The sequence below is a fragment of the Meriones unguiculatus genome, chromosome 1 (genome assembly GCF_030254825.1).
Source record: "Meriones unguiculatus strain TT.TT164.6M chromosome 1, Bangor_MerUng_6.1, whole genome shotgun sequence".
Lineage (NCBI taxonomy): Eukaryota > Metazoa > Chordata > Mammalia > Rodentia > Muridae > Meriones > Meriones unguiculatus.
The window spans coordinates 34,709,667-34,736,243 of record NC_083349.1 but is presented as its reverse complement, the minus strand read 5'-3'; the positions used below and the strand labels follow the sequence as shown (position 1 = coordinate 34,736,243).

Sequence of the window (26,577 nt, the reverse complement as noted above, 5' to 3'; positions counted from 1 at the left end):
ATTGTAGGAAGAAAATATCTATTTAAATTTTTTTTTCTTTCCAGACACATGAGTTTGTCAATCCCTTTTGGCTAAATTCCAGGCTCAAGTGTTAGACTGAAATGTTAGTAGAATATGGGTCAAAGAACAAGGCTTGAAAGGAGTAGAGGTTCTCCATCTCATATATATTATTATACATTTACCCATATTCAAGCTCCTCATTTGAAGACAAGAGGTGGGCCCTGAAGGGTCACCATTTAAAAAGCAGAGTCTGCTGCAGAATACAAATGGCTTTCAGCTGAGATTCCCCCATAGATCATTGATAAAGTGCTGTGGTAGCCATAGGTCTCCAGAGAAACAGGTACCTCACATGTGTATAAGGATCGAGATTATTAGTAAGACACTAGCACCATGATTGTGGAAGCAAACAAGTCTCATAACCTGCCTTTTACTAGGTGTAGATTCAGGACAGTTGGTGGTCTGATTCCAGCAAAAATGTCTGAGGAGCTTGGAGCAACTAGTATAAATCCCTGGCCGAGAGCAGAAGCCTCAGAGTCTGTGCCCCAGGTCTGATGGCAGAAGGCATGCGACATATTTCTTCTCTGCTTTTGTTGTCTTCTAAAGCCATTCATAGATTAAATGGTACCCACTCACTCAGGTGTGAGGGAGGGCATCCTTTTTATGGAATCTGTAGATTCAAATACTAGTGTGCAGAAATGGTTACAACCAGAGGTAATAGTTAGTCTAGATTCTCTTGGCCTAGTTAAGTTGATACACAAAATCAGCTGCTATACATGCTTATGGGTGGACCTTTTTTTGTAAGGTTGTCTCCCTTTTTTACATTTATGGAGCAAAGGGAAGAAATCTACCTGGATGTAGGAGACACGGTTTCACTGTGTAGCCCAGTTTGGCTTGGAACTCAAGCTGATGCTTGTGCCTGAGCCTTCCAAGTGCTTGGATTACAGATGTATTCCTCCTTGCCTAGCCTTGCTTTTTCTTCATTTCATTTGCTCACTTCCGACCAAGAGATCGTTCTTTGAGAAAGCCATATCTCAAACTCTGCAACTTAAGGTCCGCTGGACATAAGCATTCGTGTGTTGCACTTAGGAGCTAGACAGTGACACAGGAGTGACTAAAGAGACACAGGGAGTGCATTAGAAGCAGACTGAGAAGGATGGCAGAAAAGCGGAGTGTGTGCAAGTGGAAGAAACAAGGATTTCATCTCTGCCATCAAGGCGTCGTCCCGTTAACACTATGCTGGCCTCTAGCTTCTAAGCCCTGAACGTATGCCAGAGAGGAAGCCATCTCTCCAAAAATCTATACAGAAGTCATTCCTGATACAATGTTTACCGATAGGAACTAGCTAGACATTTCTTACAGTAGTAGTGGTGGGAGGGGGTTTCAACAAAAACTCAGTCTAATTATATTGAAAAGTGTACAGTTCAAAAGTGAAAAATGGCATCATGGCTGTCACAGGTTTTTTTTCCCCCTCAAAAACAATTTTTACAGAACTAATTGCAAATAGGTTATTTATTGGTTACATTGCCCAGGGAGCATGCAATTCACCATTCCAACCTCACAAGAATGTTCTCTTGAAAGAAGTTTCTTCTACTGCTGTAGAAGTAAGCATTCTCTTTAGTAGTTGTGCAGATTTCAATAATGTAGTTAATCGCAGCTGATCTTTTCCATGTTTGGATTCTTCCAGTGTGTCCCCTCGCCTGTCAACAAACTTAAAGGTGGTCCCTGACTTATAACAATTGATTACACTTAGTATTTCTGACTTCAAATGGTATGTGTGCACATGTGTGCGGGAGTGAGTTCAATAGAAGCCATCCTTGGTTTCTTGAGATTTGATCCCTTCCTAGGTTGGCACTATGCAACACTTTTTGCTCATACTGGGAGTTAGCATGGAGCCACAGCCTACAATCAGTCACAGGGTCCTGAGGAAAATGCCTAGTATTGCTGAGCTGTGAGCTATGATGTTCTGCAGACTGGGCACAGGAGATAACTTTTCAATTAAGAAATCCTCTTTATATGATGGCTTGATGGAGACATAAGCCCTTATGGACTGAGGCACATCTTCAGGTAACAGGTACCTATTGCATGTCCTGTACTTTGTCTCAGGGCATACGTGGCTTGTGGCTTCCTAGAATTAAATCTGGAGCCATCCCATTTCTCTGTTCTTTGCTGCAGGCTGCAGCTAAAATCTGGTACTGTCTTCGCATGGCTTCTGACGTGTTTGGCGTGGCCAAAACATGGCCTTGGTCAGTGGAGAACCTCTTTAATTTTAATGAAAGCACAGGGTGACCTTTTTTTGTGAACCTCAGAAACTACCATGTACGGCTTTAGATGTACAGCTTTCTCAGAGTTCCTTTGGATGGGAGTTAGCTTCCCATTTTCTGCATGGTGGAACAATGCCACACAATTCATTGCAAGAATGTGCTGTAGCTTCCGGAGAGTTCCCTGATAAAACAGTTTTGAGCAACAAGAAGCCTAAGACAGTCCCCTTTTGCTAAGCTATGTCATAAGCCTATGAGCACTTCCAAGGCAAAATCAGTCCTGATTTTACTGAAGACTAAATAGACTGGGGCACATCTTCTGGCCCTATTGTCTGGCCAAATTGTCTTCCTACCTCTAGGAAACCAGAGGTATTTTTACAACGCCATTGCCAGAGTAGTGCCTGGCATCTAACAGGACCTCCATAAATGGGTGTTGAGTAAGGATGATCTGAAGACTTAGTGAGGAACAACTATACTATATAAATTTTGTGAGCAGTTGGTGTCAGAAGCTAGGACAGCTCTCAATGTGAGCCTCACTATATTACAATATCCTTCATGTATAAATTGGTAAACTAATTCATTCAGCAAATACAGTGTGCATCTGTTATCATCTAGGTTGTCCATCAACTGCCAGAGACACAGATATAATAACATAGCCCCTTTCTTCTTGCGGTGCATGCTTCATGAAGAACCGGGACAGGTAAATGATCAACGTGCTTTTAGTGATGCCTGTAGTTGAAATAAGCAAGGGGTGATCAGGAAAGCTCCCCTCCCTGATAGAAAACGTGCGAGGATAAAAGAGATACCTGTGGGTTCCTATGGCTAGAATTAATAACAAAAAAAGGAGGAGGAGAGCCAAACTGTAAAAAAAATACAGTTCAAGGCTTATTAAAGGTGTTAGCAAGTAGGTTATGAAAAAAAATGAATCCAAGTTAAGATTATGGCTTTGGAGATGCTGAAAAGGAATCCCATCTGGTCTGTCTCTCGGGCTTATCAATTCCTCAGAGTAGGTTGTCAGGGCCATTGGATAAATGTTGTGGAGTAATTTTTGCAGTCTTTTTATTTAATTATCCACATCAGCATAGGCACCATTATGTACACGATGTGGCCTTGCTAATCTCCAAGATGTATGTGTTCTTTGGAGTCTCTCTGCAGACTCTCTGGAAATGTACTCCAGTCACCATGGCCTTCTCGTATGTGAGCTCACAATAAGCACCACCGTTCGTTCTAGTACAACCTTTCATGACTCTACAAGAAGGAAAAAAAATAGGAAGCTTGTTTTTACAAAACAATTGTAAAAACTAACATGACTATTTTATCATGTGTGTCTATACAGTATGTATATATGTGTGTGTGTGTATAAGTGCAGAAGTGTGCATGGTATGACACTGTGTGGAAATCAAAGGAAAGTTTTGGGTGTTGGTCCTCACTTTCCACCTTATCTGAGGTAGAGTTTCTTGTTCCCTGCTGCATATGCTAGGCTAGGTGGCTGGCAAGCTTCTGGTGGTTCTTATGCCTCTGCCCACATCTCTCTTTATAAGCATGGGGATTACAGATGTATGCTCTTGTAACCATCTTTATGTCAGTTCTGGGGACCCAAACTCCAGTCCTTACGCTTGTGTGGTAATGGCCTTATACACTTCCCAATCTTCCCACCCCCCTCTGTTTTTTTTCTTTTTCTCATTTCTTTCTTTGATATGGGGTCCCACTGTGTAACCCTAGCTGGCCTAGAACTCTCTGTGTAGTCCAGGCTGAGAGCCAAATGTCGCTTCCTCCTGACTGCTTGGATTAAATGTGTAGACTGCTATCTAACAACTTTTATTTATTTATTTTTAATAGTCTAGATGCTGGCTCTCTGGGAACAGTGTGTATTGTCTTAGGAATAACCCAAAATAGGTTTAAAAGTGTCAAGGATCCGATAGGACTTTTCTAACCACGTGGGTCTGCAGAGACTTTGAGACTGACTGTTTTGGTTTAAAGCAGAGTGCCTCCTTCTGGAGATGGTCACTTTGGAGAGAAGGTGGTCCAAAATGATGATTAACATCACTCACATTATCTCACTCAACTGCTTCCACCCAGTACAGTTCTCTCAATTTCTTTATCAAGCCAGCTTCATTGCCATCCCCTGGCCCACTGAGAAGCAACTCCAGTCTGTGTCTCTTGCCTTGATGACTCACTCTGTGTTCAGCATAGCTTTGCACGTGGTATGGCACCATGCTTTCCTAGGAGGTACTGCTCTGCCAGGAAGTGTGCTCAGTATTTGGTGGGAATCAGCTGGGCTGGTCTTCACAGTCAGTTGTCTTGCCCATTTTACTCATAGAGGTTAGGTAACATGTATGAGGTCATCCTGCTTTTCAGAAGTTGAATAAGATTTCTCAGCGCAGGTACTCTAGAACCTAATCTGTGTGTCTCATGTCTATCTTTGTCTCATCTTGTCGATTTGGCCTAGTTCAGATCAGCTAGGTAACTAAGGATTTTAGTTCTAAGGGGTTTTGTTTTGTTTTATTTTTAATTTGGAAAATCTTCAGGCCTTGAACTTTATGTGCTCTTAAATTACAAGTTAGAAAATACCCTCGAGGGCAAAAGGATTTCTGTAACCACTGCCAAGTCTGTGCCTAAGAATTGTTTTGCCTGTGTTATTTTCTAGTCAACAGATAATTTTTGTGTCATTTGCACACTAAATAAGTTCCTTAACCCATTGGAAACTGATTACTGATGAGTGACTGAGGATTCCCCCAAACTCCTTGTTTGAGTGATAAAACCTCAAGTACATGCCATTCTCTGCTCACTTTTCTTTCCTTTCTTCCTTATCCACGGTTGGTAAAGCCTCTAGTAAAGTTCTTGACGGCACTGACCAGCCCATCTGTGGGCTTTGAGATGATGGCATGTCTCAAAGAGGAGGGAAACCATGTACCTCTCATTCACTCCACCAGCTAAGGATAGTATTTTAGAGGTGGTCACCGCTCTATGAACATAACCTGGGCATGGGTTTGCTCTGTTGTGTTCTAGTTTCAGGTCACGACCCCAGTGGAATGACCTGATCCAACCACTTAGCTGCTGTGCCTCAGTAACTCCACAGTTTCCACAGTTATAGCAAAGTTCTTTTGGGAGAGTTTTGAGTGTGTGTGTGTGTGTGTGTGTGTGTGTGTGTGTGTGTGTGTGTTTGGTTGGTTGGTTGTGGTTTTAGAGACAGGGTTTCTCTGTGTAACAGGCTGTCCTGGACTTGCTTTGTAGATCAGACTGGCCTCCAACTCGCAGAGATCGCTTGCCTCTGACTCCCCGAGTGCTGGGAATATAAGCGTGTGCCTCTGTGCCCAGCTCTTTTGAGAGAGTTTGATGATGTTAATAATGTAATGGGTTAAAAGATTTCATTTTGACAGAAAATACATACACAAAAAAATCAAATAGCTATACTTGTGAAAAATTGTTAGTTAGTGATTTTTTTTATCATTGGAAATCAGAGTACCTGGAAAACAGCAATGGTGATGACATAGTTGTTCATACTTTGGCTGTGTGACAAAAATTCATGAACTCAAATCCCAATGCTCTTTATGGCATAGAACTGTTTTCTCTGTCGTTCAAGAGTCTGGGAAATATATTTGCTCTTTTGCTTTCCTGAGATTGTTTAAGGACCTGAAAAACTGATGTACCATTTCTGTTACTGAAGAGCAGTGAATGAATTCATTTATTTTCTAAACCTTTATGGGCTGCACACTCTGAGCAAGGCACAGAATAGCTTCTGTAGGGGCTGGTGAGACTCAGGGATGCTGGCCTCATCTGTGGGATTTCCTGCCTTGTCCTGTACTGCATCTCAGCCTCCTTGAGCTGCTGAGTGTCCCACTGAATGAAGTCACTAGAAGTGTCCGCTGCAGGTGCTGGAATCCTGACAGCCCCTTCTCACGTCTCCAAGACTTAGTAGTGTTTCTGGGAACTCTGGACAAGGTCAGCTCTCCAGAGCCAACCAAGGCTCTGAATGTGCCAGGTGGAGTTCCTTGGAGGGACAGGGGTGAGGGTGGAGAGAACTGCTAACAGCCTTCTATGTCTCTCTCCCAACTCTGAGGCCTCAGGTGCAGTGTCCTCATAGTAATACGATATTCTAGGGTCAGGCATCCAAAGCACCTCATATAAAAGAAGGAGGCTTCATGGTCGAAATGTGCCCCTTTTCTGTCTTCTACTGAGAAAATGTCCAGTTGGATGACAGGGGAGAAAACATGTTTTCCCCCTCCTGCCCCAGCCCCATCATTCCTGTAATTGCTGGTGCTACAGCCACGAGTTCAGGGAAAAGAAGCCCCAGTGAAATGACCTGGCGCTGTTCTACAACACACAGGACATGCCAGGGAGCCGGGAGCCCAGGCTCAGCCTGTTTTCCCTTCCCCTAGTGTGAGTTCCAGCCTGTACTGTCATGGTCGGATCCTCTTCCAGGACATTCTGTGCCATGACCTGCAAGTCATGTCAGGCATCACCTTGCTGGAAGGCCTGAGCTTGGTTTCTGATGGGAAGGAATCTTACTCAGATTGAGAAAACATTTGGTTTGCTTCCAGCAACTGGGTTTAGAGGAGACAATGTCAATCCCTTTCGTGTTGGCCCACGGCTTCTGAAGTTTTTTCTGTCTCTCCCCAGAGTGTGAAAGGCATGTTTCACTATGACCTTAACTGAAGTTAACTGTGTGCTGACTACTTCAGAGGGTGGTGCTGATGATCAAGGCTATCGTAGTTCCAGGGCTTTTGTTTGTAAAATACTCCCTCCAGTTCTTCTGCACGTGTAAGGCTAGAGGCCAGAAAACAAAACAAAATACACAGAGAAATACAATGGATATCCTCATCAGTGATCTGTGCCAATCCTCATGTCTCTCATCTCTGCTGACAGGGCTCAAATAGAGAGCTTTTCTCAATGTGCCCACCTCCAGTGACGTCACAGAACTTACTTATTAATGAACTTTGAACTCTTTGGACTTCAGGGTACATGGTACACATTCTGCCTAAAAGTTGTGTGTTTTCTATCTCACAAGAACAAGAAAAAAATGACACTGCTTTTCTCCCTCCCCCCAATGATATTCGACTCATAGTACAGGAGATTGTCAGCACAGCAATGGTTAATTTTTAATTTCCAAGATTTCCAGTCTTGATGAAGATTAAATAACCAAAGCCACTAGGCTTGTCAAAGTGCCTCATTAAAAGAAGAACAAAACAGATACAAGCATAAAACTTCAGGCCCCCAATTCTGAACTTAAACCATCCTTCCTCATTGATCTTTCCACTATAAACAAAATCACAGCAGGAGGGCCCATGGGACTTAGAAACAAAAGCCAGTGCCATTTATATTTAAATAACCATGAGAATAAGATGGTGTGTGCAATGGAGCTGAATTATTTACAAGGGAAGAGTGTCCCTTTTTGTGTGAACAGAACTTTCCTGATCATTGCTCATGTGGATTAAATGGTATGTTACATGGAGAAAAGAGATTCTGACATACTTTCCCACATTTCACAGGCACCCCATGCTCTCTGCTTTGAGAAACTAGGAGAATATCTACCCCTTCCTTTGCCAACATTTGCCTCTTTTCATATTAATCTCAATTGAGCTGAATAATTTCTTCTCTCTGTGCAAAATAATGCTCTTCTTTGTATTCATTTGGTTGGCATACAGCTTGAGGGCATCCAGTTTTTCAAATACAGATCTGAGAATATCTGGAATGATTTATGCACAAAGTCACAGGCTGGCCAAAGAGAACCAAAGTCCATTAAACTAAATTACAGCTTTGTTTTGAGGGGGAAAATGTCATTCTTGCTGCTATCTAAACCTTACACCATAGTAAGGACAGAATGAGATGTCCCATGTTTGCTTTAGTTTTTGAATGGATGTTATGAAGTGTCTTTCCTTACTCTTCAAATTGCTTAAAGGATGGTTATTCAAAGACAAACACACGTGGAATGAAGTCTTGGATGGTGACAATCTTGATCCTGGAGTGAAGATGGAGGGAGTGATGGGCTATTCTAATTCAGTTTCCACATTAAAAGATTATATTTAGTCAAAAATAAATTTAACCCTAGCTGGCATTCAGATAGTAAAATTGATTTTAGGCAATTTTAGGAATGTGGAATTCCATTTTCCTTCAATACTTGAGCACTCAAAATGGTGTTCAAGTCTCTTATTCTTTAAGTTAATTGTCCTAAAGCTTAAAATAGAAGGATACACAATACAACTTAAACAAGAATCTTTGGATATATTTTTGCCATTCAGCAAGTATTTAATAAGTTTACATCAACTTTTTTTTGTATATTCCATTGTAATAGAACATGAGCCCTAAAACTTGGTATGCATATCTACCTAACCACCCCACCCCACCTCCACACACTTTTTTCTAAGTCCACTAGGAAACTTGGCATGTGAGGAATTACCTTCATCAGATTGGCCTGTGGACTTGTCTGTGGTCATTTTCTTGATAGGTGGTTGATGGGGAAGGGCTTAGTCCACTGTGGGTTATGCAGCCTGACTGGAGGTAGCTGCCCTTGAGCCTAGGAGCAAGCCAGGAAGCAGCACTCCTCTATGGTGCCTGCTTCAGTTTCTGTCTCTAGGTTCCTGCCCTGAGCTCAAGTCCTAGACTTTAATTTGTATCATGTAATAATACCCTTTCCTTCTATAATTGGTTTGGTCCTGGTATTTATCCCAGCAGCAGAAATTAGAAAACACAGCAATGTTTTCTACAAGACAATGAAACTACTTCCAAATAATGTACATACTTGAGACAAAAAAAAAAAAAGTTCACCTGTCAGTAATTCTTCAGGAAGCTTAAAGATTCTTAACCTCAAAGGGAAAGCTAACCGTGAGTCTTTTGAGATGATTGTTCCCAGGAAGATGAAGCCAAGCAAAATAAGTGAATGCAAATGTGTGTATGTTATAAGTATGAATATATATCATAAAGTCGTAAGTATCATCTTCCTTGGAAATTGAGAAAATTTATTATTTACAGATATTATTGCTAGTGGCTAGCATAGGCCATCTTCATTTAGGCACTTGAAATTTAAAATTTTATTAAAATTTTATAGTTGTGATATTAGAATTTAATTAGATATAAATATGTTTAATTAAACATTAATATTTGATGTTAGAATATTAAATTCTCAGTATTTAAAGTATTCAGTGTTTAAGTGCTAAAGAAATGTGCACTAAATTTTTCCGTCAGTCTGATGCCTCTTCCAGTTTGGTTTTTAAGACTAGGATTCTGATCATTTTCTTGCTCATTATTCCCCTTTCATAGTCTTTTTCAAATTTGCGCTTTGTTTTCTGTGAGCTTTGGTTGTGGGCTCATCAAAGAACGCTAATGTGTCGCCAGTATCTTTTCTTAGCCTGTGAGGGCCGGAGTGCCATGAGATCCACTGCCTCTGTTCAGTCCTTGTCCAGGGTCTTGTCTGAAGTGTCTGCTTATGTCTGTGGTGATATACTCATTCTCCATCTCTGAATACCCTTTGTTTTTCTGTATTTGTCTGTGTGCACCATCTTTTATGGCTTCTGAAATAATAGAATGGTGAGGTGAAGGAAGTGTGTGGCTTCATGTCATGGTAAAATCCGTGGAGGAAATCTGGGCTGGTCATACAACATATAGCTCATTAATATCTTTGCATGCTGTTCATTAAGAGCATGTCATCATCTATCTAATTAGAATACAAATAATACATTACTATGTAGTAGGATTAAGCCTAGGCTTCTGGCCCCCTTTTTGTACCCTTTCTGTTAAAACTTTACCTCTGTTTTGTTTTTTACTAACTAGAAAGGTTTAGCCATATATGCCAAGAACATAGAATATTTCAATATAACAATATCTGTCGATACACATCTGTACTTGAGAGCTTATTGCCAACCATTGCCTTTGGCACTATGCATACTAATACGCAATTTCTCTAAAAGCAAATAAACCATGCAATTAAAATGGAAATTGTTAAGTACTATAGGAACCTGTTTGTGGAGCAGTTTGTTCTTGGACCCACTTGACAATAATACCATTTTCCAAATGCAGGTATAAATGACAAGAATTTCTGTGATTTTCTGTCCTCCAAAGTAGCCAAACTAGTGGTCAGTGGCACCACACCAAGCACTGGGTTGATGTCCCCCATCATTTTTTCTCTGCTTGCAGAATGCCTCGTGTTGCTTATGTGAAGAGTACACACTACACATACTGGAGGCTTAGAGGTGGATTCCCTATAGATGCCACGTTTTTTCTCCACATGGTAGAAGTGGTAATTGTGTCCTTGCATTTCTATGTTCACACCTGTTCTTCTGCATTGCAGCTACGCCTCATGGTGGAGTGTTTCATACCAACTCCCCTCTTGTCCTGGGGATTATTTTACAGCATCTGTATGTTTAGATGTCATGGAACCTATAGTTTTCGCTGCAAGTTTGAGAGGATGAAAGATGCGTCAAAATCTCTTTTCCTTCGAAAGTAGCTCATCTTGACTAACATCACAAGAGCACCCCTAGATCTGTAAGATGATCCCTTGCCCTGGACCACAGAGAGGTGACTATGGTCATATCATAGGGGAAAGTGCAATGGGGCACGTGTTTGCCTTGAACTTGTGTTTCCCTTCAAGAAATTTTTCTGGTTTCTTTGGAGTTCTGAACTGGTTAAACAGCATCTGGAAATATGTTTCCATGATGTCGGTATCACCTTTTCCTTTGTGGTTTATCTGCTAGAGGCCAAGTGGAGTATCAGTATGTCTCGCAGGGATTGGGGAGATCACATAAGCATCTATGGTGTATGGATGAGATATGGACAAATATACGCAAAGAGATCATCATTCCGATGTTTTTGCTTTACCTGATCACATAGCCTATTAACTTCTCCTTGAGCTCCTCATGCAGCCAATTCCTTGTTATTTGATATTCTTTAAAACATCTAATCTGACCCAGGAGTCTTTCCCTTCCTGCATTCCTAAAATAGTCCCTCATCCATAATCACTTTTTATCTCCTCATATTATTTGCCTTTGCATTTTACAGTGGCTTAAAAATCTATGCTATGATCTATTTATTTAACCATACTCCACTAGAAAGAAAACGGCCTGAAGGCAGGATTTTTTTTTTTTTTGTTCACTACATTTTGGTCCCATTTGCCACAATACTTGTCACACAGTAGGTGCACAGGCAAATTCTTCTGAGGGAGAGTGGACAAAGTCTTTGAAAATGGGGAGCACATTCTATTGCTTCCATTCAGTGTAACCGCTTGTTTCTCTCTCTCCTACCTAAGCAGAAAAGAAGAAAGGAAATAAATTAAATGTGTAGAGGAGTGTCTGTAATAGTGGAGTGGCTAAGAGTGTGGAAGTATGACCTGAATTCCTAACACTAATTCTATGAATTTTTCCATTAAATCCAATGGAGCAAAACTGAATTGAATCATTTCTAAAACCTTGGCTCTCAGAAAAGGCCAACTAAATATACAGTTTTGTGGTTGAGTCAACTTTTAAACTGTGGCCCATATTGTCTCTATCGCACTATTTCAAGTATACATTCAACATTTATTTATTTGTTTGTTTATTTGTTTATTTATTTATATGTGTTTGAGTGTTTCGCTTGTATGTTTATCTGAGCAGTGTGAATGCCTGGTGTTCTCAGAGGCCAAAAGGGATCATCGGATCCCCTTTGGCCAGATGGGTCTGAGTCACTGTGTGGGTACTGGGCATTAAGCCTGTGTCGTCTGGAGGAGCAAAAAGTGTTCTTAACCCCTGGGCCACTTCTCCAGTCCTATACACAGTATCCTTCTCAATGATCCTTAAAATAATCTGTGTATTCCTGACCAGATGTATTTTCTTTACATAAGCCTTTGGTACTTGCAGTTGTTAAATAAGTTCAAAATGCTTGTTCCATGCAAATCAAGTAAAAATTCTTTATCAACTGTAACATAATACTTTTTTTTGCCTACAAGATGCTGTCTGAAACAGGTGAACTGCAATTTATTTAAATTTTTATATCTCATTTAAAAAGAATGACATCAATTTCAGCATTTAATAACTCACTTATTATAATTTACTCAAAGAGAAAAAAGTTAAAGAATGTAATATCTTTTTTTTCTGAATATATTCTTTTATAAAATTTCTTGACCTGTTTTCCCTTGGTAATTCTGATTACTTTTTTTCTCCCTTCCTTCCTTCCTTCCTTCCTTCCTTCCTTCCTTCCTTCCTTCCTTTCTTCCTTCCTTCCTTTCTTCTTTCCTTTCTTCCTTCCCTTCATCCCTCCCTCCTCCTTACTTCCTTCTTTCTTTTTTCTATGTATTTGTTTGTTTGTTTTTGAGGCGGGACCTTACTGTGATGTCCTGACTGGCCTAGAATTCTCTTTGAACAGGCTGACCATCTGCCTCTGCATCTTTAGTGCTGGGATTAAAAGTATGCACCGTTATATTGGAGTAATTACCATTTTGTGACCAGGGTTTCAGAATATTACTGAGATATTTGGGCTTCCAAGCTGTGGGCTGGTACTGAGATGTTTTCCTTAAGCCCTTTTTTATTAATCATAGGACACACACGCACACACGTGCACACAGACTTTTTCTTCTAATCAAGTCAGCTCTATTTTGTTTTCAAAGTCAGAGAAGAGAAAAGGGAGGGCAGAGGGCAAACACTTTAATGTTCCTTCCCCCTGTTTTGTTGATATTAACCAAAAAGGGCACAAAGCATGGGATCCTATTCATTCTCTGAAAGACTCGTCAATCAATCAAATCACTAGAGGTGGGTCTCTGTTTACAGGCCATCCCTCTAAATACCAGTTTTGCATCTTCATGGAATGACTAAAAATCATTTACCAGCTCGGACATCAACCTCAGTTTTCTATTGCTTTTAACAAATTATATTTATTGTAAAATAGAGACTAGGTATATGTGGCTAGAGTTTTAGAACTAGGAAAAATTGGACTAGAAGGCATGTTTATCTCTCTCCCTCCATTTTACCTATAAATCTTACCAGGTATCTGCCGGCAAATATAGTAAAACTACTCAGAAACTCCTTTATATATGTTGTTGTATGCATAGACTTTACTGTATTTTTACTTACACTTACAGTTTTCATTTACTATGTCAGTGAATAACTTTGCATATTTATGTGCATAACTAGAAAGTAGAGTTACTCATTGGCATTTCTGTAGATACTGCCCAGTTACCATCCATAGAGCTGTACAAAGTTGCATTCACCCAAGCATTATATGAGCATGACTCTTCTACATATCAACAAAATCTTACCAACCTTTACATTGTGTCTGGAAGGATCATATCAGTTCAGTCTTAGGTTGCTTTTGTCTTCATATGTCACCATATGTCACTCTGTCATCACAATGAATTATTTGACATAGGTTACATATTTAAAAAAACAACTGACTTATTTAGAAAGAAGTCTCTGAGAGTCAAGATTTGGCAGCCAGGTTAGCCTCTGGTAAGGGCAGCTTAAGGTGACACAGGAGCCCATGTAGGAGCAGGCAGTACCATCTCAAACAGGAAGCAGAGACTAGGATCCCACCATCCCTTCTGAGACCAGATCCTCAATCTCACTAGCCACACTAGTGGTAAAGGTTCCCATCACTGCTGCCACTGTATTAGTTACATGCAAGCATGGAACACAACCATGTTCAAATCAAAGCAATAGACATGAAGTTCAGTGCATTGCTCTGTATTTGAGAAACTTGCTTTATCTTTCTAAGTATAGTACGGCTTTTGTCCTTTATCTATTTTCTTGTGGAATTATTATCTTATTAAAGGTAGGTACTTCTTGTATACTAGGGAGATTGCCTCTGTGGTTAGTGGTAGAAGCCATGAACTTTTATCATTTTGTCTTTCACTTCCCTCACCTTGATACTTTTTGTTATGACAAATTTACATTGTTTTCTTATAGTTAATATTATATTTTTTTTCTAAATCACTTGGAAAGTTGTAGTATCTATTTCACTGTAAACGTATTTTAATCTCATGTATTTCTTACTCTGCTTAACTGTTTTTATTTTTTACATTTAAACAGTTAATTCATTTTTACTTGATCCTGATATTAGATGAAGCTTTTACATTATTCATTGTTGTTCAAGCACAATCATTGATAAGTGTTTGCTTTTCCACTGTGATTTAGCATAGTTCCTTTAGTATGTGCTGTCTTATATATCAGAGCTCTGTTTCTTTGTTTTCTATTTTATTCATTAATGTACCCATTATAATCATTAGGTCCACTGTATTTTATTACCTAAAGAAGAACTTATATGCTTCTTACCACGGGATACATTTTAAGTTATAATTTGTTTCCTATTTACATTTAAGGAATGGCTTATAGTATATTTTTGCTTTATAAAATGTTTTATTTCTGCTGATAATAAACCGCCCCATGAATAGAATCCATAAGTTGGCAAATTTGAAATTGAGACATTAGTTAGCTGAGATTGTGGGATAGAAGTCCCATAATCTCCAGTTAATGTGTTTTGCTTGGCAAGTAAAAGCCGAGGATGGGGATCCTAGGAAGAGAAAGCCCAGGGTCCACTAAGCCAGAGGCAGGAGATGAGAACTGAGTGTGGGAGGTGCTCCAAATCGACTGTCCTCTGCAATGTGATTAAAAAGGAGCACTTCCGACATAAGATTCCCTGCACTCTGTCCGACAGCTGGCCATAAGTCTCAGCGACTGCTTTGATAGTCTGCAGGCCAGAGCCTTTCAGAGGCCCTCTGTGGCATGGAATCTTATGTAAGAAGTGGGAAATAGTAAGAGCTGGAGAGGATGGAAACCACACAAGGAGAGCAACATTACCAGAAAATTTGAACACAGGGAGCTTCCCAGAGACTCATGCTCCAACCAAGGACTATTCATGGAGATAACCTAGAACCCCTGCACAGATGTAGCACATGACAGTTCAGGGTCCAAGTGGGTTACATAGTAATGGAAAGAGGGACTGCCTCTGACATAATCTGATAGGCCTGTTCTTTGATCACCTCCCCCTGAGGTGGGAGCAGCCTTACCAGGCCACAGAAGATGACAGTGCAGCCACTCCTGATGTGATCTGATAGACTAAGATCAGAAGGAAGGAGAAACGGACCTCCCCTATCAGTGGACTTGGGGAGGGGCATTCGTGAAGAAGGGGGAGGGAGGGTGGGCTTGGAAGGGGAAAGGAGGGAGGGGCTTATGGGGGGATACAAAGTGAATAAAGTATAATTAATTAAAAAAAAAAAAGAAACACTTCCAGAGACAGGATGTCATTCTCTTTTGGGTTGGGTAGAGTTGAATGAAAATAAGTGTTCTCTTTGCAGTATGCTTTTTGGTATGAGATAAAATTTATATGATATAATACATTTGAGTTCTCCTGAAAGAACCTAAAGATGGATATGGATGTATGGGTGGGTGGATGGATGGATGGATAACAGTTTAAAAAGCTAAGTATGAACTTTTCAGTCATTAAAAAAGTTCTAATTCAAGCATGCTTTTCCTGTTCCCTGAAGGCTCATGCCCATAAAGCACCAAGGCAAATTACATGATATCTGATGCTGCTTGAACACACATATGCCATTGGACCTTTTTTTGACTGCAGCAGGCAGTGATCAGGCAAAGCGACTCACGGTCAAACACAGATGCTAGGCTGCTGTGTCAGTCACCATCTAGTCAGCCTGCTATGTAACTAACGTTTTTCATTTCATAAAATTACAGAAGAGATGCTGCTTTTTAAGGTATTCCATTTTGAAAACGGCCGCCATTTGTTTTTCTCTTTCACACAAACCTACCTGTCTTACGTGTGTACACCTAGCGGGAAACACGTGTGTACTAACAGTGGCAACACCATCTGTCCCACCACAGTAAAGATGTCCCTGATGTCTAGTAATTTCGCAGTGACTAGAAGATGTAAGACACTCTGATATTTGCACATCCGCCCTGGCACTTTGGAATTCATAAATGTTCCATTCTGGGAAGAAATTTTACTTAAGCAGATCTAAAGCCCTTTGGTCTAGCAACTAGATCTGAACCCTCTTAACCTTGTTGGAATGAGATATGTAAGTAGTGATTTTAGATTAAGTTTGCAAACATAAGTTGCATAATAAAACTTGTCATAACTGTGCCTGTTTGGGGCATCTTGTATAGAGATAATTATATTTTTATGACTCTAAGAACGATGAAATAATGGGTAAATTTCTCTGACAAAAATGTCTTCCAAAACTCAACATCATATTCCCAGAATAGTGTCTGCCACTTAATATTTATTGAATGAATAATGTAGTGGAATTGATTTTTTTTTTTAGAAATTGATAATTTGTTTGGAATAAAGAAGTGAAGTTTTTCATTTAAATAGAGGCACCTCTGTCTTTTTTTCAATTCTTTAGTCAAGTAGGCAAGGGAGATTGTGAATGTTTGTGTGGGCAGATAAGGGATTACAGCGGCAAGCTTCATGATGTCCCTACTTCAATTTTTACTTTGTGAAAACAAAGATAAATGGCTAGATAGGAAATCTCAAAATATTGTGACAAAGTCAGCTGTCAGACAAAGAAACATTCCGCAACTTGAAGACTTTAATCAGGGCTAATCCTGCATTTGGGATGTTCTTTTTTCTTTCTTTCTTTCTTTTTTACTTTTCTTTTCCATAATAATAACCTGTTTTTTTAAATATCCTTATATAATAGCCTTGCCACAAGATTATAGATGCTGTGTTAAACTCAAGGTTGAAGCAGAGGTCATGGTTAAATGGTAAGGGTTTTCTGGAATGTTGCAGTTTTGAAGTTTAGAGCTGGCAGAGTGCCTATGGCTCAAGAAACTGATTCTCTAGGCTGTCGCAGAGATAAGGGTAGGGCGTACATTTGCCTAGGGGTGCTCTTTTTTTTTTTTTTTCTAAACTGTCTAACTCTAGCCCAGTGTTGTGGTATATACCTGCAGTCCTACGATATAGGAGGCAGAGGCAGGATTACTGCAAGTTCAAGGCTGCCCCTGACAAGTTTCAGGCCAAGCCTGAGTTACATAGTGACATGCTGTCTCAGAAAGACAAAAGAAACCAAATCCAAACCAAACAACAAAGAACCCTGATTCCAAAACACGTTAGAATATGTTGCATAGGTGCAGGGAGGGACACATGGGTCAAATCTAGCCTGTTTTGTTTATAACAGTTTACTTCAATACCATTGTACTAATTCCGTTATGCATTACTCTACTGCCAGAGCGGAATGAACAGCTACATCAGGCATGCACCCACAAAGCCTGAAATATTTTGTATTGAACCTCTGTAGAAAAATATTGCCAACTTTTACTATGAACAGAAATATACCCTAAAAATTATCACTGTCCCCTTAGAACAAATTATGAATGGCATGCCTTTGTAAAAAGCTTAAAACCTGGGCTGGTATTGAGATGAATTATTGCTCTATAAAAGACTAAAATGTCTGCTTGTACTGAAGTAAAGGAGAACTGGCTTTCTAGAGAATCACATGGACTCGGGGATTTTAATTGTCACAGCCTTGACAGAAAACGGGAAATGCTTTGGACTGTCATTTATGCTATGTGAACTGTGACGGAGGCGGAGCACTTACCAGATGTCTCTCTTCCGGGAAGGTGGAGTGGATCCAGCAGCAAGTGGTGAAGAAACGGACGAAGAGGGATTATGACCTCAGCCGCGCCCAGTCCACCTACTTCAATGACCCCAAGTGGCCAAGTATGTGGTACATGGTAAGTTCCCTGAGGCGGCTTGGGTATGGCCGTGCTGTCCAGTTTGTGGTGTATGAAGACCTATTTGCAATGGTGTTCATCTCTGCTAAACTGTGCATGCCCTGAAAGGGGCTTCATTCACGACACACACTAGAACTTGGACATCCTTGAGATGACTCTGCTGGCAAGGGTCACCTGACATGCCCTAAAGTGTGTCAGGAAGTGTTTGATCAGCTGAGGGACGCCAGTTTGTGTGCAGGGATGTCAGTAAGGGGAACTCACTGAGCATGATCCACTTGGTCTTGCTTGCTTTGGAAACATACCTCCCTAGTCTTAGAGTTTTTGCTTCATGATTACTGAAACATGGCTTGGAAGACATTACTCATTCTTCATCATGAATTCATATGTCACCAGTTTTCTCTGTAAGCTGTAAAAAGCCCTTTTTTGCTTTTCTTTCTTGAAAATTTTTATTGCTAAGTGTTGCCAGGGTGTTTTCCACTGCACGACTTTTTATAAACCCTGTCTCAAATTCTCCACATGTCTTCAACTGATGAAAAGACATACATCCACAGAATTTCACATCCTTCCCACATATTTTCCTGGCTCCTGGCCTTTCAGTCCTGCTGGCTGGAGAGCTCCTTGGTCTTCCTTCCCTGTGGCTCAGGACTCAGTACCACAGATGCTTCCCCCATGACTGATTTCCCTGGATGTTTTTCCCATTTTCTCTTCTGACATCAAGCCCTTGGCCTCACAATTACTTCTGTGTTGCTGTGATAAAACCCCAGTATGGAAGAAAGTTTGGGTTTACAGTTCCAGAGGTAAAGCGCACAGTGGCACAGGGGCATGGCAGGACAAGCATGGTTGTAGGAGCAGGAAGCTAGGTTCATATATCAACCTCACACAGGAAGCAGAGGGTGAACTGGGAGTGGGCTGAAATGAAGCTTTCCAAGATCACCCACCAGTGACATACTCCCTCCAGCAAGGCTGTACCTCCTAAAGGTTCCATAACCTCCCCAAACAGCACCACTAACTGGGACCTAGAATTCAAACATACAAGCCTACATGCACCATTTATCATTCAAACCACAACAGCGGCACCCTTCACCAGGCATTTTGCATTCTAGTCATTAATGTGGTCTTCAGACTTGCTCTGCTCTATTGTGGGTTAGCTAAGGGAAGACTCTACATTCGGATCTTGATTTATATCCCTGCAAGGACACAAGCTGTCACAATGCTGGAGAGTCGTGCTTATTTGGAGGTGGGGGAATGTGGCTGATATGTCTCCCAACTCTCATTTTCTTAGACTTATCTAGAGACGGAAGGTTGTAGAAATATTTAGAATCCCAGCAGAATTTTTCATGAGAGCTCTGTGATGTTTAAAGAGAAGATAAAGGAGCTCTGGTGTGAAATTCAAAGGGATTGGGAATCAAGAAGTCATTTAAGCGGGGTCACCTGAGGGGACCGCGAGACGCAAGGCTGCTTGCTAGCTCTGAGGTAGAGAAGGCGTGGACCACAAGGGAGAGTACCGGAGTTAGTACTGGCAGGGACTAAGGGGCTTTACCTGCACGCACAACACTGGAATGGATTTAAGAAATTTAGAAACAATATGGAAAAGGAAAGTGCCTCCATATGACTGTGTATAAATCCAGGTGAGGGAGACCTTCCTTGCCTTGTCTCACATTTCGTCTCACAGGAAGGTCACTGCTGCCTTCACCTGCCTTGCTGGATAAGAATAGGATAGCACACGTTTCTCTTCCTTTTATTGGACTAGTAAGACAGAATTGGCATCAGGAGAGAGGAAGGCTACTGCTTTAGCACCATGAACCTCTTGCCTTTTATTGTTGTTGATACTTTTTTTTAACATTTATTCTGTCTGTCTATCTGTCTGCCTGCCTGCCTGCCGGCTGGCTTGTCTATCTCTTTCTCTCTCTCTTTCTATGTCTCTCTCCATCTCTCTCTCTCTCTGCCTCTGTCTCTGTGTCTCTGTCTCTCTCTATCTGTGTGTGTGTGTGTGTGTGTGTGTGTGTGTGTGTGTGTGTGTGTGTACACCCATGTGGAAGTCAGAAGACAACTCATGGGATGTCTCATGAGTGGTTTTCTTCTATCATGTGGGTTCTGGGGACCCTGATGCATTTTTAATGCAATCTTATTTGGAGTATTTAAGCCTCTACCTCCCTCCCACCAGCCCTTTAACCCTAGGTCAGACAGAGAAGGTTAGTGGGGAGAGGGGACATAGACCCCTTTACTTCTCCTGGCTGTTTATGGTCGATGGGTCCTTTTGCAAATGCAGCAAGCATTTTACTCCAAGCTGCTGCATTGAAATGTTTCTCTTTGTCTGTGTTCTCCAAGCTGCCACACTGTCCCACTCTGGCCTCTCCAAATTTTCACACCTTCTCTTTCTGGGCTCTCCTATGTAGATCCCTCAGAGTCCTAGACCACATCCCTCTCTGTGCTGCATGAGGCAGACTGTTCCTAGCTGGCAAAGACCACGCGCTGCAGGAGGCATTTATCATTTATCAGCTGTGAACAAACTAAAGCCCAAACTAAAATCCCACACTTGGGATTAAACCAAAAACACACTTACATAACATAACTTTGAGTTTTTAAAGAAACCAAAACTTCCTTTATGGGCTCCAACTAGGGTTGGGCTGTCAGGGCTGGTAACATGTACCTTTACATGGTAAGACATCTTGTTGGCCAGTGGCCTCTTTTTTGATCATGGCCTCCTTGCTGACTGCAGGCTGCCATGCCTGCCTGCAAAAAGCTCCCTGTATTCCAGTGGATTTTCTCAGCCTCATGTGAGAAGGGTTAGAAAAAGAGCTTTTTGGGGGGTCCTTTAAAATGCACACACTTTGTGAAGATTCTGCTGGGTCTTAGTTGCTATAAATGCTTGCCATGTTCTAAGCAATGAACTAGCACTCTGAGTATTTTTCTGATTTTGTGTAAATAAAAATATGTATTAGTGTGTGCTCAGTTACAAGAATGAGGAATCTGCAGCTCATGTCCAAGCTCACTTAGCCTGGTAGAGCTGAGATGCCGCAGTTGCCGGCTGATGCAAAGCATCCTGCCCCACCCCCATGCTACCAACAGAGACCTAGAGAGATACTAGTCCTGCCAATCGTGAACTTCTAATACGTTCACAGAGTGATGGCTGAAACAAGACCGAACCATGAGTGCCATTTGGGATAAACATAGTACCGGAGTACTTCAAATATTTCTGTTAAGTTACTGCTTTTCTCATAAGGAAAGGGACAGGAAGACTCATGATTCTCTTTCAAGCATACTCTGACCAAATGAGAGCCAGGACTCTTAGAACCTGTAAAACTGTGTTCAATCCCCCATGGCGTCCCGTAATATGCTTATATTTAAGCCTCACAATCTCTCCTCTAACACAGTGTCAGGCAGTTGCTCATGAGCGCAAATCATCTTTTGCCGCATGACAGGACACCCCAGAGCTGAGATTTCAAAGCCCTACTATCTCATTGGTTTTGCTGGTCAGAAATCTGAACAGAGCTGCTGCGCTCTCTTCTGTAGTGTCTGGGGTTCCAGCTGGAGAGTGGAAAATTCTGCTCTCAACGTGTTTACTCATGTTGCTGGTGGCAATCTGTTCCTCTCCAGAGGGGCCTCACCAGAAAGCTGATTGGGTGTCACTTTGACATTGTTCCAGCTTCCTGCAAGCATGAGATCAAGTGGTCATCTGGGAAGCATGATTTTACATCTAGCCTTAGATACCATGGAGAGTTGCCTCTTTCATTTCTTAGTATTAAATTTCGTTTCATTAGTAGTAAGGATCAGCACCAGCTCTGCACCGAAGAGGACCCCAGCTCACATGTGCACACCAGAGGAGGCAAGGCTTATTGCTGCATCTCCAGAGATGACTACCAAAGGCCAATAAAAGCTGGCGCAAGAAGCCTTGCACAGTGCCTGGCACCCACATTATATCATAGTTATTGTTCTTTGGCTTCTCAATCACAGAACTAATTGAAGTTAGCAGAGACAATATATTCGTACATGTGCCATTATACTTTGCTGTTGTTTGTTTCCCTGCAATAATCTTATTTGTTGTGCTAATAATCCTTTAAGAAAGAGCCTACAACCAGTGAGCACCCTTCTTGTCACTCTTGATGACATGTTAGTGATCTAGCTAAACATGCGCTCATCTCTCTCTCTCATTTTTCAAGCTCTGGTCCATACTGTAGTGTGTACTGGCTACTTCGTGAGTCTCCATACTCCTGCCTCCAGTTCATTAGCCTGAGCTTATTCTTATCATCTTATGTTGGTCACAAAAAATATATATATATTAAAGGCAGAATGCTTCTTTTCGTTTCTTTAAAACCTTTGCCCAAGCTCTTCTCTGTCTTGGAAAATGGTGTACAGAACCATTCTATCCAGCTTTGAGGCTCTGCGCCCTTGTATCCAGAATCATAGAGAGTTTAGAGAGTGTGTGCTAGACATGATGGTTGTGCCATTCCCCCTCTACCCTGCTCAGGCCCACAATCAAGAATCAGAAGGATCGATACTAGAAGCACCACTCTTTGCCTGCTGCATCAGCTCTGCCTTTCTTCTGACAGGCATGAGGCCATACATAGACACATATGATCTGTGCCTCCTAATATCAGCAAAGCAGAAAAGGACTAGATAAGAACATAAAAGAACTCACGGGGGAAGTGGCTCTTCTGCCGAAGCTTCTCTGGAGCCACATGCATGCAAGCGGCCACAGGTCCTTGTGTGTCCGCCAGAGTTTTGTTTGCAGTCTCTGAAAGTCTTGGTCCCCCCCTAAGTCAGTGGTGCTTTGTGTTTTGGTGTGGAGTGGGCCTCAGGCGGTGGGGTGGCTCGAATGTGCATGTGAGGCGAGTGCTGAATAAGTACCAGTTACATAAACGAACCAGCAAACCTGCTATCGCTCTGTAGCAGAGAAAATGGTCACCTGCATTTACTGAGTTCCCCATGTTATGCCAAGTCTGTTGCTAACTCTTATGTAGTAGATTATTGCCAGTGTGCCAGCAAGTTAGGCATCATTATCACTGCCGCTTTATGGGTGAGGAGAGAAAAGTTAAGTAACTTGCTGAAGGTCACCTACAGAGCAGGGGCAGGGCCGGGTGTTCAGACCCACCTCTGCACCTGCAGCCCCCCGGATTCAGATTCTCTCCGCATCTGTGGCTCACAAACTGTCAGACAGCAGAATCACCTGCCGGGCTTGAGCCTGACAATTACCCATCCTTTCCTCTCCCCTCACCCACAAATGAGATGCTGTTGTCCAGGAGTCCCTGTGAAAAGCTACCTGCATAGCCTTATCTTGAACACAAGGTTATAAGAGCGTAGCTTGTTTTGTCTCCCTGTTATCAGATGAAAGAAGAAGGGCTTTTAAATTTCTGGGGCATCTCAAAGCACACCAGGTCAGTTTACATTTGCCTTGGTCCCATATCTTCTTCTGGCAGCATTTTCTGTTTGGGAAGCTAGAGAGATTAATATGAAAAAAAATTTTTACTTAACCTGAAATTTAACTGATCAAAAATGCCCATGGCTTAGCTATCCTCTCAAGATGCTCCAAAGACAAAACCTACTGGGTAGAAAGGCATGGGGATTTGGCTGTGGGTAGGAGAATTGGTTTTAACTTACCCAGCTGATGCAGTGGTCCATTTTTAACACTATGAAGGAAGTTTAGTTTGACTGTCATGACTGCAATGTTAAGTAAAACTCTTCATCAAACATCTGGAAAATCCAGTTACATAGCTCATTTTCACACATACATAAGCTTAAAGAACCTAGTTGAAGTCCCCTATCCTAATTAGCATCCCTTTGTCTTCTTCTGGTCATCATTCATGATGAATTTAATGCATTTTGGGAGGGTCCTTTGGTGGGACATTTCTCTTTGTGGGAGGGGTTATCCAACTGACAGTTTTTGAACTCACCCTAAATTCCCATCGGGATTCAACGATTGGGCTCTTGGTAGATAGGAAGAAGACAACTTGAATATGAAACTTGGGTAAAAATGTAGGTTTAATAGAAAAGATAATTTATCTCTTTAGTTATTTTAATATTAATAACTAGAGGAAACTGACAAGGCACTGCAAAATAATTCTGTCTAATAATTAGGAACTAATGATTTTGGAGAAGCCCATAATAAGGAACTTTTAAAACATTTTTTTCTACCCAGGAAAGGCAAGTTCCATTGTAAGAAGTAAAGAGTAAGGGAAGGGAAGGCTTGATCAGTGGATGCTAGGTTTTACTTAGGTAGGAGAAGGCAGTTCTATATTCTAGGTAGAAACCCTGTCTGTAGCAAGGATGACACACTGGATGTTCCAGTAGGCAAAATGGAAAGATGTAGAGCGTTTCTGCAACAAAGAAATGACAAATGTTGGAGACATGTTGGAATAGCATGTGGTAACCCCCATATATTTTTAAGTTTTGATGTGTTCATTTAAAAGTAAAACTTGGAGAAAGAGAGAAATACCTGAAGGTTTTTCTTTTGGGCTCTGACATTGGTGTGGGGGGCCAGCATCTGGGAACTTTCCATGATGGATGTTGGTGGCCTGTTTAGTGTCTATGGGTCCTTTCAAGACTGATAAATAATAACAAATGGGCTTGTGTTTTTGATGCACTGCCTCAGATTTCATGAAAGCTCTCTGGGTGGTTTTTCCAGAATCATATTTGCCGATCAGCAGAGTGAAAATTAGCTGAGTTCAGTTGTGTGGGGGGCATATCTGCCAAAAACGATGAACGAGCTAGCATAATAATTGCAAAAAATGATTGTAAGCCACATGGTCCTTTCTCAGCCAACTGGATGGTGTTCAGTACTCCAAGAGTTTGAGGCATTGCTGTTTCTGTGGTTGGCACACATTTTCCTACTGGTTTATGCTGTCATTTGAGTCTAATAAAATCTGGTGAAGTTTGTGGCATTATTATTGCAGCAGCTTGGAAATCATGCTTTTAAGACCACTCATTTAGTTGTTTTAATTGAAAATGCAACATGGTGGAAGTCTGCAAGCATGTGGCTCACTATCAGGGAGGCAAGAGTCATCTGCGAAGGGTAACTCCAGCTCAGCATGGGCTAAGTGTGGGTGCTGGCGGGCCTACGGATTTGAGACCTCGTTTAACTGTACTAGTATATGCCACTAATTAATTCTAGGACCTCTCAAAGCATTTTTCTCTTTCTGCATCAGTACATCTTGGGGTGGGAGGAGCAACCTATATTGATAGTTTCTTAAGTTTGTGCCTAATTGAATTTCTTCTAGTTCTCCATATCAAGATGTACCGGACAGAGTCTGGGGAGAATACATACCATTGATAGGTCCATGTTGATCTCCAGCCAAGAGCTAATCCATGAGCTTCTGACTTCTGTTTTCCATATTATCATAATATTATTACTTCAAACTTAATTGGAGGCCCCCCAGACCACCCATGACTTCTGTAAATCACTAGAAAGGTTCACATGACTCATAGTGTAGTCACACTCACAGCTACGGTTAACGTCAGTGAAAGAACACCAAGCAAACTCAGCAGATGGAAACATCCCATGGGGCAAAGACCAGAAGAAACCTGGTTCAGGCTTCCAAGAAATTTCCCTTAGTGAAACGCCAGGAAAGCACTTCATTCCCCCAGCACTCAATGTGGTAACACATGGGATAGGGTGTCTCAAAGCTTCACGTTGCTGGTGGGAGTGGGTAGATCACAGAGGCCTTGTGTTACCCGTGTTCCAAAGTCCTAGCACTCAGAAGGGAAGCAGGTGTTCTGACACACCCAAGACCTAAAGGCTTTAAGTCCTGTGAGCAATTCTTATCCGGGAAAAATGACACTCCCTGTATCCAAGGCCTCAGATGCCAGCCAGTGACCAACCTTACAGAACATATTTAAAGAACCTGTCTCAGGCCTGCTGTGTTAAACACAGCCCTCTGGGTTTCTTAGATAGTTGTTCCTACCTGCTTCTTGTGAGCTAATAGAAGCTGCCGCGCCATCCTTAATTTTTCTATTAAAGATGCTCCAGCTAACCAAAGCCATCCTGCCTTTCCAGTCAGTATCAGTCCTTCCCCACCCTTTCTGCTTTAATCTAAACCATTGCCAGCTCCTAATTAGGGTCTTGCAATAGCTGTGGATCTGCCTCCCAAGGTCTGTTTTCTGCCACAGTCAGATTGATTATTAAATGTCTAAACCAGCCAAATGAAATAACACCTCCCCATTTAGTCACTTCTCTTTATTTAACATTTCCATGTGACAATAAAAACCAAGTCCAGTCTCTTCTCTGTAGGGCCTTTTCTGGTTTGTCTCTCTCCTCACTGCCTTTGCGTGCAGACTTCATTTGACCTGAGTTCATCTTCCCACAGATCTTTGGTGGGATGCTGCCCTCGCACCCATTCCCCTTGTTGACTTGCTATAATCTTTCCGAGCCTTCTTACAGTAGCCAGTTCCCTATGGCTTAGGCCAAGTCACTGTGTATTGTCTCACTTGGTATACTTTAATACAATTAAAACTGCAGATTTGTGTGAACATACAACAAGCACAGTTCCTGTTAGGTCAAGTCCATGGAGTGAAGAGCTGTAGAGAAAAATCATTATGGGATCCTCATTGCCTGCCTGACATGGTACCTATTGAGACCCACTTATTTTTGTGCTCATCCCTTCCTTTCTTCCTCCTCCTCCTCCTTTTTCTTTTTAATGTTTGGCAGATATTTTTTTCTAAGCACTTGAGAGTTTCTGCAT

At 41.5% G+C, this 26,577-nt stretch overlaps 1 protein-coding gene across 3 annotated transcripts in view; it reads left to right on the top strand.

Moving 5' to 3' along the window:
* Pcsk5 (proprotein convertase subtilisin/kexin type 5) overlaps nucleotides 1–26,577 on the top strand; it is a 424,706-nt gene that overhangs the window by 74,289 nt on the left and 323,840 nt on the right. For all 3 annotated transcript variants that reach the window (XM_060387271.1, XM_060387268.1, XM_060387273.1), the window contains exon 3: nucleotides 17,789–17,902. In XM_060387271.1, the coding sequence (XP_060243254.1) occupies nucleotides 17,789–17,902 (114 nt within the window). The remainder of the gene's footprint in view (nucleotides 1–17,788; nucleotides 17,903–26,577) is intronic.